Raw genomic sequence first — 17013 nt, 5'->3', positions numbered from 1 at the left:
TTTGGTATAAATAAATCTGAAGGCATGTTTTCTGATACCACTTCATCACCAGAAATCAAATTCATAATCCCATCTCTAAACCTGAGAAATCCCTGGTCTGATACTTAAAATGTCATTGAAACTAGGATGCGGTAGCAGAGTAGAAGGCAGGGAAATGTGATAAGAACTAAAAAGTGAAGCGAGAGAAAGAGAGAAAGTGGTACCATATCTGTGTAAGTTGTCATTAAAGAATTAAACAAATAAAAGAAGAAGCTGTAAAATAGGGGCTTTCAGGGGCACCTGGGTGGCTCAGTCGGTTAAGTGTCTGACTCTTGATCTCAGCTTAGGTCTTGATCTCAGGGTCATGAGTTCAAGCCCCCCACTGGGCTCCATGCTGTGTGTGGCGCCTACTTAAAAAAAAAAAAAAAAGTGGCTTTCATGGACACTTGCCGTGGTTATGATCACAGTTTAATGTAAGGCACTTTTAAGTACTAGGTAGTCCTGAAACTGTATCAGGAGAACATCTTTCTGGAAACCTGAGGTATCTGGAGTCGTTAAATGTTTTGGCAGAGAGTGAGCAGCCCCTTGCCACCCAGCCAAGATCACGGGCTGTGACAGATCTGAGAGAGAGAGATTCTGTGACTGAAGTAGTAATGGGGTGGACAGAAGCAAGCACGTGCACGTGGACAAGAGAGCAAAGAATTGGAAAAAAGACCAGGAGAGACTTGAGCCGTAGGGAGGCAATAGTTCATTTTCTCAGAGAACTGGTCTTCGTCCGTAGTAACCTCGGTGCCTGTCTCAGGGTCAGTATGCCACTAATTTTGGCTGGCTGAATGAGAGGCCAAATGGTGGGAAAGAGGGAGGTGATCAGTGGCGAAGAGAGGGAGGCAGAAGCGCTCCTAAGTGGTCAAAGGTGGCAGCAAGGGGATCGCTTGCAGTTTGGGGGGGGGGGTCTTTGTAGAGGGTGAGGAATAGTTTAGAAGGGAAAAGCTTCCTGCTCCACAGCAGCGGTAAGGATCTGTTAGTCCTTACTAGAAGGCATAGACGACCTTCGTCCCTTCAGTCAGTAATCACTAAGCACCTCCTCCTCATTCATCCACAAGGTGTGTCATTTTTGCCCAGTGCCTGTGTGCAAAATGTACCAAAAGTGAATTTATGTTCACTTGGTTTTTGACAAAGTGCCAAGACAATTCGTTGAAGAGAGAACTAGAATGACCTTTCCATCAAATGGTCCTGGGACAACATGCCAAAAATAAGAATGAAGTTGGACCTCTTCCTCACACCATACACAAAAATTAAGATGAGTGATAGACATAAATGTGACAGTCAGAACTCTCAGAAGAAAACATAGGAATAAATCTTCATTACCTTCGATCAGTGGGTTATTTGATGTGACACCAAAATCACATGGAACTACAGAAAAAACAGACAAATGGGACTTCATCGAAATCAGAGACTTGTGCTTGAGAGCACACCATCAAGAACCTGGCAAGGTAGTCCACAAAATGGGAGTAACTATTTGTAAATTATTTTTGTGATGAGAAACTGAGATGCAAAAAAATAAATATATATGTATGTATATTTAAAACGTCATTCAAGAGTAAAAAGACAAATGACCCAGTTTTTAAAAACTGGACAAATAATTTGAATAGACATTTCTCTAAGGAAGATACACAGCACATGAAAAGCACAGCACATGAAAAGATGCTCAACAGTATTAAATGGTAAGTAAATACAAATCAGAAACACAAAAAATACCACTTTACATGCAGTGAGGTGGCAAGGTTAAAGACAACAGGTCTTGGCAAGGATATGGAGAAATTGGAACCCTCAAATAAACCTGGTTAGAATATAAGGTAGTGCGGCTGATTTTAACACTGGTCTGGTGGTTCCTCCACGTGTTCACCAGAGTTACCCCATGACCCAACAGTTCTGTTCTTAGATATATACACCCAAAAGAATTGAAAACATGTATTCATTCATATACCTGCACTCTCATATCACCACTGTTCACAATAACTAGAATGTGGAAACAGCCCGAATGTCCATCAATGTATAAATTGATGGACATACACAAAAAATTTTATGCATACACAAAAAATGGATACACACACACACACACACACACACACACAGTGGAATACTACTATTCAGCTGAAAAAAAGAAATGAAGCCCTTATATACACTACAGGGATGATGGACCTCCAAAGCACTGTGCTAAGTGGAAGAAGGCAGACACAAAAAGCACATCTTGTATGATGCTGTTTATATGAAATGTCCAGAATAAGCATATGTCTAGAAACAGAAGATTAGTGGTGGGAAGGAACTGAAGGTTGAGAAGAAATGGGGAGTGATTGCTAATGGGTATAGGATTCCTTTTTGGTGTGATAGAAATGTTCTAAAATTATATGCGATGTGGTTACACAACTCTGAACATATTCAAAACCATTGAATTATATACTTTAAAAGAGTGAATCGTATGGTATATGAATCTCTCAGTAACACTTAAAAAAGAAAAACATATTTCACATGTTTTTTATTTAAAAAAATTTTTTTACAGGAAAAAAAGAGTGTGGGAGCAAGGGATGGGCAGAGAGAGAGGGGGACAGAGGATCTGAAGCAGGCTCAGTGCTGAAAGCAGAGAGCCCGATGCAGGGCTTGAACTCAGGAACATGAGATCATGACCTGAGCCCAAGTCAGATGTTTCACCAACTGAGCTACCCAGGCGCCCCCATATTTCACAATTTTGAGTGATTAGAGAATGACCAGCAGTCTTTCACAACTCGATTAATAAAATAACATGCCAGTGAAATAAAATACATTTTATAATTTGGGGTTAACTTGGGGGGAGCGTGACAAAGGGAAACTATAAAGGTAGTGCACACAGATGCAGACTTTTGTTTACAGTCGAATCAGGAATCTGGAGAGGAAGAAAACAGAGCACACTTGGAAAAGAGCGAAAACACAAATTGGGGTAGACTCAGAAGAGAAACAGGAGAACCTGGGTCAGGGCACAGGAGAAGCTGGGTGCGCTGTCAGCCGAAAGGGGAACTGCCTTTAAGTTGGCTGACACTGAGTACAGTGAGGTGTGCCTACAGAAAACTAACTTACAGGACTAATACGGACACTCAAGAGAATGGACTGAAATGAGAAATTGTTCTTAGTTGCAGTAGATGAATTTAATGATTGCAGTTTCAAGTTGTCGTTAAGAAGTGAACTTGGAAGGGGGCACCTGGGTGGCTCAGTCGGTTGAGCATCTGACTTGAGCGCAGGTCATGATCTCACATGATCTCAACTCTGTGAGTTGGAGCCCTGCGTCGGGCTCTGTGCTGACAGCTCGGAGCCTGGAGCCCGCTTCAGATTCTGTGTCTCCCTCTCTCTCTGCCCCTCCCCCACTCGTGCTCTGTCTCTCTCTCAAAAATAAACATTTAAAAAATAAGATAAAAAATCTTCTCAGAGGCTCAAGTCTGTATTGAAGTTAGGACTCTGGCGGGTATACTTTGACATAAGAAGAATAAATAGGAAAAACTCTTAAATAAATGTCTTTGAAAATGACACCATTACACCATACAGAAGAACATATACTGTGTGTGATATCATGTAAGGTCAGGAATTGTTATTACATACTTATATGTAATCGTATTTATGGCAAGTTGGTTCTCTCTAATCTGAAATGCTGTCATTGTTCTCGTGTTAAAAAAAACATTTAATTTTTATATACCAAGGATTATTAAGAGCAGTTTAAATCACCTGGCTTTTCTTGACTGCACACTATTTGTATTTCATATTATTAGAAGTAAAATTAAATAAAAGAAGGTGTCACAACCCTGTTTTCTCGAGTGGATAGGCATCATTCTGGCCTTCACCTTCAAGAATAAAAAAAAAAGGCAAACACTAAGTGAATGATACATCCACAGCAAAATCCAATAGCCTAGCATAATTATTTATTGTCTCTTATTCCTGAATCCATGTAACATTTGTTGAGCCCATGTCCTATGTGAGTGTGTGGAGATGAGTCCGATGCAATCCCTGCCCCTGGGATTTTTAACCTGGGAGTTTGTAGTAAAAAATAATTTATTAAAAAGTTGACTCTATATTTTTGAAAGTTTAAGTTTGGACCAACATTTTTAAATCCCTTCAAAACCAAATATGTCTTTATTCATCCTTGGCTTTGGCAGCTTTCCGGAAGTATATACTTTGCAAAACGTTGCTGAGTTTACCTAGGACAGCTTATTGAAATGATTGGGCTCACTGATTTTACCTGACCGTTGGGTCCTTGGATTGCCGTCTTCCACCATGTTTCAGCCTATAAACATGTATAAATAATTCAAGTTAAAAAACATTTTTTACTCATTTTCACTTCTTTCACTTTTTGCCCATCCCAAAAGGAAGTCAGAATATAAATGTTTGTTCCACATTTCTAGTGAAACAGAAAAGCTCCCATTCACAAGTACAGCTGGTATACCACACAGCATGCTTGAAAGGCCAGGAGCTGGACTCAGCCACCCATGCTGTGTGCTTTGCTGTGCCACTGTCAAGGAAGATGGCAGTCTCAAAGTTGAGTCCTGAGTAGCACTTGATTTTGTCATGTGTGCACATATAGGTATGTATTCATACATGTAAATGAAAAAAAATAACAGTCGAACAGCACAGCCTTCCTACAGTGCATAAAATAAAAACTTCAAACGTGACATGGTGAAAATTCCGTTTCTTCACCACCTCTGACAGTGTGGTTCCTTACGGGTTTTTCCAGAGATGCTCTGTCAGAGCACTACTGCCAGCCTGTTTCTTTTCCTTTCAAAGCCTAGCATTTTATTTCAGACAACCATGTATTTAAAAGTATCCAATTATACTCACTGGCCACGCAGGTCATGGTGGCCTGAGCCAGTGGTCCTGCGCACCAGGATGCTTCAAAACCTTATTAAAAATGTTTGGATCCCCATGAAGCCCTACTGTACCTAAGTTTACCAGGACATTTGGTTAGGAATGGGGTTGATTGGGTTTCATCTTTTGTGGAATCAGGAATGCTGATAAATGAAGTCAAGATTTAGGGGAGCCTGGATGGCTCAGTCGGTTAAGTGTCGGACTCTTGAATTCAGTTCAGGTCGTGTTCTCATGGTTATGAGATCAAGCCCTGCTTCAGGCTCTGCACTGAGTGTGGAGCCTACTTAAGCTATTCTCTCTCTCTTAATTAATCAATTTATTAATTTTTCAAAAAAGGAAGTAAAGATTTCAAAGTTTCCAGTCCTACACCTGCTCGTGGTCGTCATTAACCAGCTTTACTTGGAACACATGTTAGCTGGGAACACCAGTCTGGCTGTAAATTGCAGTAAGCTGCGTTGTGGAACATCCATCACTGAACACTTTTAGAAGTGCTTTTTTTTCAGGGGCGCCTGGGTGGCTCAGCTGGTTAAGCTTCCTGCTTCGGCTCAGGCCACAATCTCATGGTTTGTGAGTTCAGGCACCGTGTCGGGCTCTGTGCTGATAGCTCGGAGCCTGGAGCCTGCTTCTATTTTCTCATCCTCTCTCTCTGCCCTTCCCAAACCACTCCCAAAAAATAAGTAAAAATTTTTTAAAACAGTATTTTTTCCTTCACAGCATGAATAAAAGTATCTGTGAGACGCACAAAATAAATAGAAGTATTGAATTATATATCAAACATGAAAAACAGGTGGCAGTATATAGTATGTTTCCATTTTCATAAACTAGTGATGTGTTAGAAGAAAAAGCACAATAACGTACCAGATGTTAACAGTGTTATTATCTAGGGTGGGTTAATTCCGTGTGGAGTGGGGATAGGGTGGCAGGGGAATGGACTTTCTTTAGTAGCCGTCTCAGTGTTATCGCTGTGTGAACTGAGGAAAATAAGAGCATATCTTATTTTCATAGTAAATGTTGTTTTAATGTAGAGGCAAGTTTTCAAGAGGTATTCTGAGTATGTAACTATGTACATGTGTGTGAGGGTTTTGGGTTTCTTTAGTTCTGGGAGCCTTGTCTTTCTATAAAGTCTTAGTGGACAGTCCTTTGTTCTCACTTTGAAAAATAAGGATACCAAGTTGAACTAAAAATAAATTCTTGGAGCAGAGTAGTTTTTATTCAGGCCGCGGGGCCTTCACAAATAACCTAACCAAAAAGCAGAGAGATGGGGTCGGGGGAGAAGGGATGGCAGAGCCCATGTTAAATCATGTATATTTTATTTGTAATCATAAATTCCTCCAGCAAACACCTACCATTTTCTTTCATACTGTTAGTTTCAGGACACTCTCCGCTTAACAAAAAAAGCACAGAAGAATAACCGTTGGCAGTTTTTAACTAGTGGTATTAATTTTAAACCCTAACCAGTTGAGGCGTTTGGTTTCCAACTTAAGGAATTATACAAAGTATGTATAATGGTTAAGAACATAGTCGGCATGCAGCATCTCTCGAGAGCAACTTGATAGAATATTCATAGTGAATTTTAAAACTGAGTACTCATTAATTGACTCATTCCATTTCTCTGAATGCATCTTGTAAAAATCAGTTATATACTGGGATGTTTGACCTGGTAAATTTTATTTTTAACATTGTTCATAGGCGTATGAAACACGAAGGGAGTCTCAGTGTCCAAAATAGAGGGATGGTTTGACCAATTTCAGTATGTAACTAGAGCTAAGATCGTTTATGGTGGGCTTTTTGCTTTAGTAAATAAGGATTTTGAAGACTAGTCGATAACAGAAATTCTTTAATAACAAGATTAGGTTAAATATAAAAGGACGAGGGGCACCTGAGTGGCTAAATCAGTTAAGCTTCTGACTTAGTTTCGGCTCAGGTCGTGGTCACGCGGTTCGTGGGTTCAAGCCCCACATCTGACTCTGCTGACCGTGCAGAGTCAGCTTTGGATCCTCTGTCTCTCCCCTCTCTGCCCTTCCTCCCGCCTCACACGTGCATGCTCTCTCTCCCTCAGTAAACATTTTTGAAAATATTTATAAATGGGTGATAGAAATCTTCATGCCTCAATTTCTGAAAAATGTGTATTATATATTTTTATAGATATAAAAAATTTTAACATTATGAAAATATTTTAATTAATCTTAAGTTGGTAAAGAACGTAACTATGGTTAGGTTTTTTTTTTTTCTTTCTATGCTATTGATAGGAATAGTTTTCATTTTCAATGGTTTCCCTCCCTCAGAATAGCTGAGAATTCAGTCCTTAGAAGGACTCTTTAGTTTCAAATATTGTCAGTAATTTTTTGAAATTCTGTTTTTGTATCATATCTATTTTTCTAGTGTTAGTGAGATATAAGTGATGTAGAGCATTGTATAAGTTGTACAGCATAATGATTTGACTTACATGTATCATGACATGATTACCAAAATAGTTACACTAACATCATCTTAGGTCATCATTTCTAATATATTGTTTAAAAATTCTGAAGATGTGGGGCGCCTGGATGGCTTCAGTTAGTTGAGCGGCCGACTTCAGCTCAGGTCATGATCTCGCGGTTTGTGAGTTTGAGCCCTGCATCCGGTTCGCTGCTGACAGCTCAGAGCCTGGAGCCTGCTTCAGATTCTGTGTCTCCTTCTCTCTCTGCCCTCTCTTGCTCTCACTCTGGCTCTCTCTCTCTCTTAAAAATAAATAAACATTAAAAAAAATCTGAAGATGATCTTGGATTGGTAGTAATTCTTTCCATTGGTCTGGTGGACTTTTGCCCTCTTAATTGCTTAGAGAATATCCTTTGGCCACGGGGCTGCGTACCTCTCATTATAGAGCTACCTTCGTTCACTTGTGTTACTCTTTTCTCTCATGAGGGGCACCTTTATCAGTAAGACTTGTGTAATTTTTTTTTTTTTTTTTTTTTTTTTGGTTTTCAAAATTATTTTTTTTTTTAAAGGCAAAAAAAAAAAAAGCTGATCGCTCTTTTCAAATTATGTTAAATTTCCAACATAATTATTTAAAAGCCATAGATAGACCTATTGATCTTTGATAAGGTGTAGTTCTATGCACATGTGTGTTTACTCTTAGTGCTCCTTAGTTTAACTGTTGGTAATATGCCAAATGCGGATTCATTGTAAGTCAGGGACAAGTGGCGTTTGTGTATGTCTGCTCTGTGAATGTGAATGGATCGATAATATGTGAATACGCATCCTTGTGGTAATCTACAAGCTGCACATGTGTGTGCACTTGCGTGTATGTGTATGGAGTCATGATTCAACTTCAGAATCACAGACACTGGAATAAGTTGCAAAATAGCCCTTTCCTTGAAGAGAATGTGCTTGAGTATGAAACAGAACTCTCAATGTTAGTTTTACATTTCTATTTGATGGAATCTAAGGTTATGGAAATGACTGTAAAAATAATTTGTCTGAAAGAAGTCTGGATGCAGAAATCTAATAGAGAAAATATTTGAGAATATGGATCATCAGCGAGTGCAACAGATACACTTCCCCAAGCACCACATGGTGTGGATCAAAGCATCCCATGACTTGGATCCTTGTGGTCAAATCATTACATATTGATTGGAACCCCACTGAAGGATTAACCCCTTATGTTCATGCCAAGTTTCTTCTCAGTCATGGTGTCTATAATTTTAGGGATGTAATCTTCCTGCTGTCGCTAGTGTTTTTAAGCTAATCATCTACTTGGATATATTTGTCTTGCTAAGTTATTTGATGCTAAATTATTTAATTGCTCTATTCGGTGCTTGATAAAATTAATTTGTGAAAAGATCATACAATTATGTGAAAGCAGTTTTCTAGTGGAAGGGAGGAGGAAAATGTATAATATCCTGGGTAGAAAACAGCAAGAGAATCTCAAAATCAAGTACAGATTTGATCATTTTCATTATGTAGATTAAATGATAAATTCTAGCTTTTTAAAGAATCCTTCACAGTTTGAGTAGAGAGCTTTGCCTCTAACAAAAGCCTGTCAAACACTTTTCATACGTGGTGGTACATTTCTAACATTGGACTAGTCACAGTCTGGAATTTAACTCTTGCTTTTAGATAACAATGCAGAATTAATTTGTAAATGCCTGGGGAAAAGAAACCCTAGATTTCTCCATGTCCACTTTCAGACATGTGGGTTCCTCTTGCCTTTTAAGCCTGTTGGGATGGTTCTTGGCAACAAATTCATTCTCTTGTCCTTTTGTGTGTGTGTGTGCGTGTGTGCTTTTTTTCAGTTTGTCCCACGAGGAGCACCCCCATAGCCATCCTCTCTACGGACATGGTGTATGCAAGTGGCCAGGCTGTGAAGCAGTGTGCGAAGATTTCCAATCATTTCTGAAGTAAGAATGATTTTATATCGCTTTCTTCTCTTACATAGCTATCACCTCCCACTGCTCATGCTTTTCCTTATAAAATACCTTTTTGATGGAGGGTTTCACACCCCCATTTTGAGAATGGACTCTAGATCCTAAGAGCTAGCACATCGTCCTAGGAATAGTCCCAGAATCTGCGGAGGGTAGATGGTAAAGGGCAAAAGAGGTTCACCCAAGGGTAGTTTTGATGCTCTTGGTAAGAGTCTATCGTTTACCCGTTTCCTCAGGATGACAGTGATTAAATAAAAATTTTCCCAGTACTAAATTTGCCAGAATTTAGTTTTCACTTGTATTCATTGGTCTGCATACTGAGTCACTGACATACTCTTAAGTTTACAAGACTGCTGTCACTTCACGGCCAGTTGCAGCTTAGTGACTGGTCCCCTTCATTTTTATACACATGACTTACACACTTAAGAAATGGGTGCCAAGGAAATGCTGCCAAGTTGCTTCCTACCTTTCCATCCTGGTGTTGACTTTAGTTCCAATTCTTGTCCTTATGGGGAGAATGGAGTAACTTTAATTTCTACCATTAAAGTATGACGAAAACTTGGATTATCCCACCTAAGTCTGTAACATTGCTAAAGTATCTCTGTAAAGAAATGATAGATTACTCATCTCAGACTAAACTGCCCTGTGTTATTGACACCCCATAAATTTATCGGTAGTATCACCGAATCATTGGCAGATGGGCTGAATATAATAATACATTGTATTTAGTATATTTATATATTACGCAATAATTGAACATATGCACGTGTATCACTCCTTTATGTCTGACTTCATGATGGCTTATAGATTGGGAGTTGGGAGGTCTTTGCTTTTGGCTTTTCCCTCTCATTCAAGCCCCCAGAAATAGAAAACAGCTGATTTGTGTACAGGTTTCTAGTTTTGTGTGGTCTGTATATTCTTAAAGCAGTCTCTGTATTTAGCCTTATGGATCTGCATACAACTGTTTTAAGAACGTACCATTAAAGATCCATTCATTGTTTACCTGAAAGGAGTTTCACTGATATGGTGTTTTAATTCATGAAGACTGTGAATCTATTTCAGAGCTTCCCAGCTTTAATAATTTACTTGATGAGCATTATGTAGTCATTAGAAAGTTAAGTGCTTAAAAAAAAATTTTTTACAAGAGATGCCTAAAATTTGTTCCTAAATATGAACAATCAAGGGCAGTGATACTTTAAAGTAAGCAAAAGCCCTTTACAATTATTCTGATTCAAGCTAGTTGTGTTATTGGGCTTTGTTCTCTTATAAATCACTCATTATAAATCTTTGTTTTGTTTTTGCCTAATTGTATTTAGATAATGAGAGAAAAAGACTTTGGTAGAAACCACTTTCAAATTCTGATTTCACCTTCTTCACCAGTGCTAGCTTTGATAAATACATTGGTGCTAATTTCACTTATCTCTAGAATGGTTGATAACCATCTGTAAATAGGATTTATTTTCATAAAGTCTTTAAAAATACACAATTGCTATGACTATTCTTGGTGTATCAGTTTTAGAGCCACAAAGGGAAAAAGGCAGTTTTTCAGTATGATCCATTTAAAAAATGTTGTTAATAATCAGAGTATTTCCACCCTCAACCTCAAATCAGAAGTCCATTTATCACTAAGCTGACAATTTTATATGTGTATATATATATATATATATATATATATATGTAATTTTTTTCTTGTGCCCCTACAATGAGATAGCACAATTTTAAACCAACCTCGTACGAAAGAAAAGAATCTAATGATCATGAAAATTGGGGCCTAGACTAATGAATTTTTTTTTTTTTAATCCCCTTTTAAGGATATTTGGAGCCTGGATCTTTATAGGAAACCATCTGTCAATTATTGTGGTTTTGCACGTGACGCGACATGTTCTTGGTTCATGTTTGCTCAGTGGATTGGGTAGCCACTATGGACCTGCCATGGTTGCCTGTTTATTTCTTAGTACTTAATGACTTCTGTTTGTTAGAAGACTTCCGCTTGTAAGCTACAGACCTGGTTTAACCCCTTTCTCCCCTCCCCCCCAAGACGGCAGGGGGGAGTTGGGGAGTGATAATTGGCTCTTATAACTAGGAAGTCCAGTGGGATAGCCGCCTCAAGCATGGCTGGATCTAGAAGCTTAAACAAGCCTATTGGAGCATTGGTTTTGTGTCTGTTGGCTTGGTTTTCTTCTGTGTTGCCTTCACTCTTAGGCTCTTTCCAAGTAGAACTAAAGACGACAAATCTATATGCCACAAGTTGATCCATCTCACAGTGCACCTCTTTTTCTGTCGTCCACCAGTAGTCCCGAGCAGGCTCCCCCTGACCCAGTGACCCAGATTGAGTCACATGTTCCAGCTTTGAGCCAGTCACAGTGTTGTAGCCAGCCTTCCTTCCATCGCATGGCCACCTCCAGAGCACATAGAGACGTTCACCCTTCACCCCACGTGAACCACATGGGGGTTAGGGATGAGAGATTTGTCTCCCAAGTGTGAAAAACAAGTATATAAACCAGAAATGGGAGAGTAAATGCTGAACGTGAAAGAAAAAAACCCTCGAACTCACTGCTCTCTTAATGATTTCTTGAGTTACCCATTGATTGGCCATATATGACAAATTCAGGATTCTGAGTTTCCTCTACAGCATGATTTTAGCTCTGGGAAATTCAGAGTTGTCTTCAGGTTTCAGTGTCTTGCTTAATGTAGTGGAAAATAAGTTAGTCTTCTTGCAGATTCACTTCTCCCACATCTGTGTGCAGTCTAAAGAGTAATCAAATTGGCTCTCGTGAAACCAACTTTGCTTTCCATTGAACTGGACTGAAAGAGCTACCATATATCGTGTGGGTCAAACAGAAACCACATGTCCTCTTTGAATCATGTCATCGTGGAGTCATTGTTGATGAGAAGTGATGTTTTAAGCATTTCTTCTCAAAGTGTGCCATATTTGTAGATTCTGGAAGCACCTCTTGTGGGCTCACTCTTCTTTTCCATTCTCACTCTATAGAGGGACATGACAGTCTTATGGTTTAAGCAAGTTGATACTAGGAGTACTTGGATTCTCCAAGGCACTTTTAGTCAACAAAATGTAGCATTGCTCTGACCTTGACTTAGTTGTTGCGTTCTAGATTTTTTTCCCCACTTATCTTTTGATCCCCCGATTTTATGCTCCCCTAGTAAGAGTCTATAATTAAACAACTCAGAACTGTGCCACAGGGTCAGCTCCAAGTACTTTATATATATGGCTGACCCTTGAATAACATGGATTTGAACTGTGGAGGTCAACTTACATGCAGATTTGTTTTCTCAATAAACACAATACAGTTTTAGAAATACTTCCTTTCCTTAGGATTTTCTTAATACTTTATATTGTAGCTTACTTTATTACAATATAGTATATAATACATAACAACACACAGTAACGTGTTGATTGACGTCGTGTGTTGTTGGTAAGGCTTCCTATGAACAGTAGGCTATTAGCAGTTCAGTTTGGTGGGGGGAGTCAAAAGTTACCCATGGATTTTTGCTACCTGAGGGGTGAGGAGGGGTCAGCGTTCCTAACCCCCACGTTTTTCAAGAGTCAGCTGTATGACCCATTTAATCCTCACCCCACCTAACAGTGATAATATTAAGGTATTACTCTCAACTTACAGCTAAGGAAGCTAACACAGAGAAGTCAAGTGATTTTCCCCAAGGTCACACAGCTAGCAGGAAGTGGAGTGAAGATCCAAATCCAAGCAGTCCTGCGACCACAGGGTTAGAAGCATCACCATTTATTAACTATATGTTTTCAACTTCATGCCATAGGTGTAGAAAGAGCTTTGAAGAAAAGGCAGATGGGGTAGTGAAGCCATTTGGTATCAGTGTGTTCTTTGAGCTAGGCACACAGCCTGTGTGAGCATCAGTATCCGCACGTGTAGTTGGGGATAACAGTATTAGTGACCCCCTCTCGAGGTTGTTAGAATTAAAAGGCGCATCACATAAAGTGCCTGACCCATACTAGGCACTCTTTAAAAATGTATCAGTCCTTTTTTTCTTATCTATGCCCTCAAGTACATGTTTAAAAGAGGGATAATTTTAAATATCCGAACATTTCTGAGCATTCCTAGGGAAGATGTTGTAACCGTGCAGAACATTAACATGTCAGAAGAGACTAATCTTTAATATTTGTCACCATAAATTTCTTGCCAAAAGTCCCACACAATCCAGTGTGATGGAGGGGCGAGGGGCGGCCAACTTTTTCTGTAAAGGATCTGACAGTAAATAGGGTAGATTTTTGCAGTCTGTACAGTCTCTCGCAACTACTCACCCCTGCTTTTGTAGCGTAAAAGCAACCATAGGACTGTGTGTAAGGGATGGGTGTTTAGAATGCTGACCTCTGACCTAGAGTAAACTTGTTGGTGTCATAACGTTTTTAGCTGAGAAATCTTTTTACATTTCCTTAGCCATTGCTGTCTTGGGTTATTTTAGTTTGTATTCACAGAGCCCTTACATTTATTCACATTTTGGGAAAACACCCATGCACGCCTTGCCCTGTTACCTCATTCACCATCCACAGTTTTTACACTTAGATGGGCTTGGGCTCTTTCCACCTGGTTTTTAGGGCTCAGTGTGAAAGGGGAAAGTGACTTTGCGTGGTAGCTGTTTTCTGATCCTCTGTTGCTGAGGCTAGTAGGAGATAACTTTTAGAGAGGCCAAGATCAGTTATTCAGGATAAAAATCCCATCTGACAATAAAATGCCAGTGTTCACAGAGAGGGAGGTTAAAGGAAGGGAGGGGAGACTCATGGGTCTAAAAATGAGGCATATTCTTTTTTCCCTCCTGAGAGAGAAATATCATAACTGTTGGTAAATCAAACCCAGAGATTTGACACTTTTCTGTGATCATTCTGCAGTGTTTGTTCCCAAGGTGAGGTATACCACAGGGCCCTTGATTTCAAAGATAAATACTGTACAAATAACCATCCTGTTGTCTTTCCCCCACAGCCAGCAGAGGGACGCTTTATCAGAATCAGCAGATACCCAGTCCATTGTATGCATTTATTTCCCTGTTTTTTCTCAAAACAAGTTGCAGTTTTCGTGTTGGTGTTTTTTTTTTTTTTTTTTTAACCCATCAACCACGAGTTATCATGTGACTGTTGTATTTGTTAGCGCTGAGACCAGCAGGCGCTCCTACTCAGTCTAATGAAATCCTCCAGCCCTGCATTGCTTCCCAGCCTCTGGGAGCAGCAAAACAAAAACAAACCCGAGCCTCTCCAGATAGGTGAAGCTCCCCGCGTTCTTCCATTCTGTCCCCACTTGGATCATTTGTTGCTTTTCTTCAAACCAGGCTGCAGACACAACCTTTCCCAGTGAAAACACGGATTTCTACTTCTTCCCTTGTTCTTTTTCAAAAGGGGCTCCTATCATTCTCTGACAAGGTGGAGAGTGGATTTGAAGGTTAAATCATGACCACATTTTCCCGTTTCTGACTTCAAATGTAAAATCAGACACAGACCCAGTTTCACAAATACAAGGTAGTCCTATGTGCTTGGGGAAAATATTTCCATCTATCCCTAGTTTTTCTTGTTGGTGGTCATTTGTGTAACATCTCAGAAGGGTGTAATTTGCGTCCTTGCTTGGTATCCATTTGAAAGGAATTTTTGTTTTTGTTTTGTTTGTATTTTTCGTGCTTTTCTCTTGAAGAAGAACACTGTGCACAGTGATCAAAACAATGCCTGTGCGTGTTGGTCAAATGTATATTGTTTATTAAAACCCAGGTAAATTTGCTCTGTGCTCTAGTAGAAGCCTAGGAGAAGAAAAATGAGGGAAATGCCCATGGGACAGAACTCTGACCCTTCCAAAAGGTTGAGGACTGTAGACAGTAGAGGACATTTCATCGGTCATTGGCTTTAAAAAAAATTTTTTTTTCTGTGAATTTTACTTCTCAAAACTGTGAAGAGTTTTATGTGAAAGAAACTACTAAGTGCGCCCTGTAATGTTTTCACAAGTGTTTTTATCATGGTAACATCTTGTTTACTTTAGTTCCCTGCCTAAAACTACTTGGAACATGTTAAGAAAACATCTCGAGAAAGCCTTGACAAAGAGGCTTTTGTTGAACAGCCACCGTGAGGCTGCAAGGATCACAAAGGTGTTAACTTTCCGCCCCTTAAGCACTTCCACATGAAGTTCCAGCAACGATGTTTGTGGTTTTGGAAAAACAAAGTGTATGTTAAAGAAACCAGGTATATGCTAATACATGTCGAAGGAGGCCGGATATCATAAATTGTTTCAAACCATTTGTGGCTCTCGGTTTGCATGCCTGAATGTTCTGCAGTGAAATCGCCTCCAGTTAGTGCAGGAGGCTGGAGCACATGTGGAGGGAACAGCCCTCTAGTATGTCGGGTGTGTGCAGATCCAAGCCTCCAGCCTCACCATTTAAATCTCAAGAACACAGGGACGATGCTGGTCCCCGTTCAGATCCCAGGTGACAGGTCTTTGAGTAGCGTTAAGAGGAACTCAGTATTTTTATGAATTAGACTTTTGTACTTCTCCTGCATTTTTGAATTGCTTTAGAAAAATAAAAAGTGGGTGGGACCGGCACACATTTTTATCCCCCTGAAAAGTCCACCCTTTCACCTTTCTGACATTGTTCAGGAGTTCAAGACCTTTCCAAGTACTCAGAGAGGTCAGAGTGGCCTAAATACCACAGTGCCCTCTAGTGATCTATAGAATATTAGATGGAAAAGTTTAAACAATTTTGCCAAAGGTAACAGGCTCAGTGCCACCACCTTGCTCGAAAAAGAAGCAAATAACCTTTGAACCCATTTTTTTCCCCAGCAAACAGACCTTTGTCAAAAATGCAAATTAAATTTATTTTTTTCTCGTAGACTTCGAAAGCACTAGAGAAAACATTTCGTAAATGTCTACTCAGTGCAGTGAAGTCTGCATGTACCGGAGTATCATGTATACAGGACGTTGTGTCGCTACAGATACATCGTTGTGCGTTCTTCTCTTTTAAGAGCCATTAGTTACGTACTTCACGTGATCATTTCCGGTGTGTAATTAGAAGGCATTACTTAAAAGACAGGGATCATCTTTGCTCCATACTTTTATTGACACTGTCTACCATATTATGGCCATGTCTAAATGGTAAAATTTATTATTAGCAGCAGTGTCACAAAAGTCTGAGACAGCGATTTTCCTTTCAATAAAAGTAGTTAAAAACCTTTTAGAAAATCCATAATTTTGATTGCTGGTACTTCATAAATGTATAACTGGTACTTTTTAGCTGTCTCTTTAGGGAAAAATGAGTTTTATCACCTGCAGTACCTGGGTTAATGAAATTGTGTGTTGGAATTTCGCCAGGATGAAAGATGAGATCATTCCAAGACACTAATATTGGCAACAGGTCTCATAAAAAGCTCTGACTCTTGAGTGAAGTATCATTAGATTTTTTTTATTATTATTATTTTATTTAAATTGAGGGATTAAGTTAGTTGTCCTTTTCAAAGTTTCTGTGCTGGTGAGATTCTCATTTGGCATCCACATTTCAAAACCCAGTGACCTAAAAACCTGTACAGAGCCAAGAGAAACAGAGAAATGTCCATCAGTACCTAGTAGAAGAATTTCCTTGCTTCAAATTTCAACTCTAGTTCCTGTTCAGCCCTTTACAAATCACGACTCCCAGCTCAAATTTGAAATAATGCGGCCTTTTTTCCCCATGTTCCTCCTGTGTTTGATTGTTTGTGGATATTAGCTGTCCAGGAAATCCCATACTTACA

At 39.4% G+C, this 17013-nt stretch overlaps 1 protein-coding gene across 14 annotated transcripts in view; it reads left to right on the top strand.

Moving 5' to 3' along the window:
* The window catches only part of FOXP1 (forkhead box P1), a 695473-nt gene that overhangs the window by 629002 nt on the left and 49458 nt on the right, over positions 1-17013 (top strand). For all 14 annotated transcript variants that reach the window (XM_049642699.1, XM_049642700.1, XM_049642704.1 and 11 more), the window contains one exon: positions 9138-9242. In XM_049642699.1, the coding sequence (XP_049498656.1) occupies positions 9138-9242 (105 nt within the window). The remainder of the gene's footprint in view (positions 1-9137; positions 9243-17013) is intronic.

The sequence above is a fragment of the Panthera uncia genome, chromosome A2, assembly GCF_023721935.1.
Source record: "Panthera uncia isolate 11264 chromosome A2, Puncia_PCG_1.0, whole genome shotgun sequence".
NCBI classification, from domain to species: domain Eukaryota; kingdom Metazoa; phylum Chordata; class Mammalia; order Carnivora; family Felidae; genus Panthera; species Panthera uncia.
This window is presented reverse-complemented; position numbering and strand designations above follow the sequence as displayed.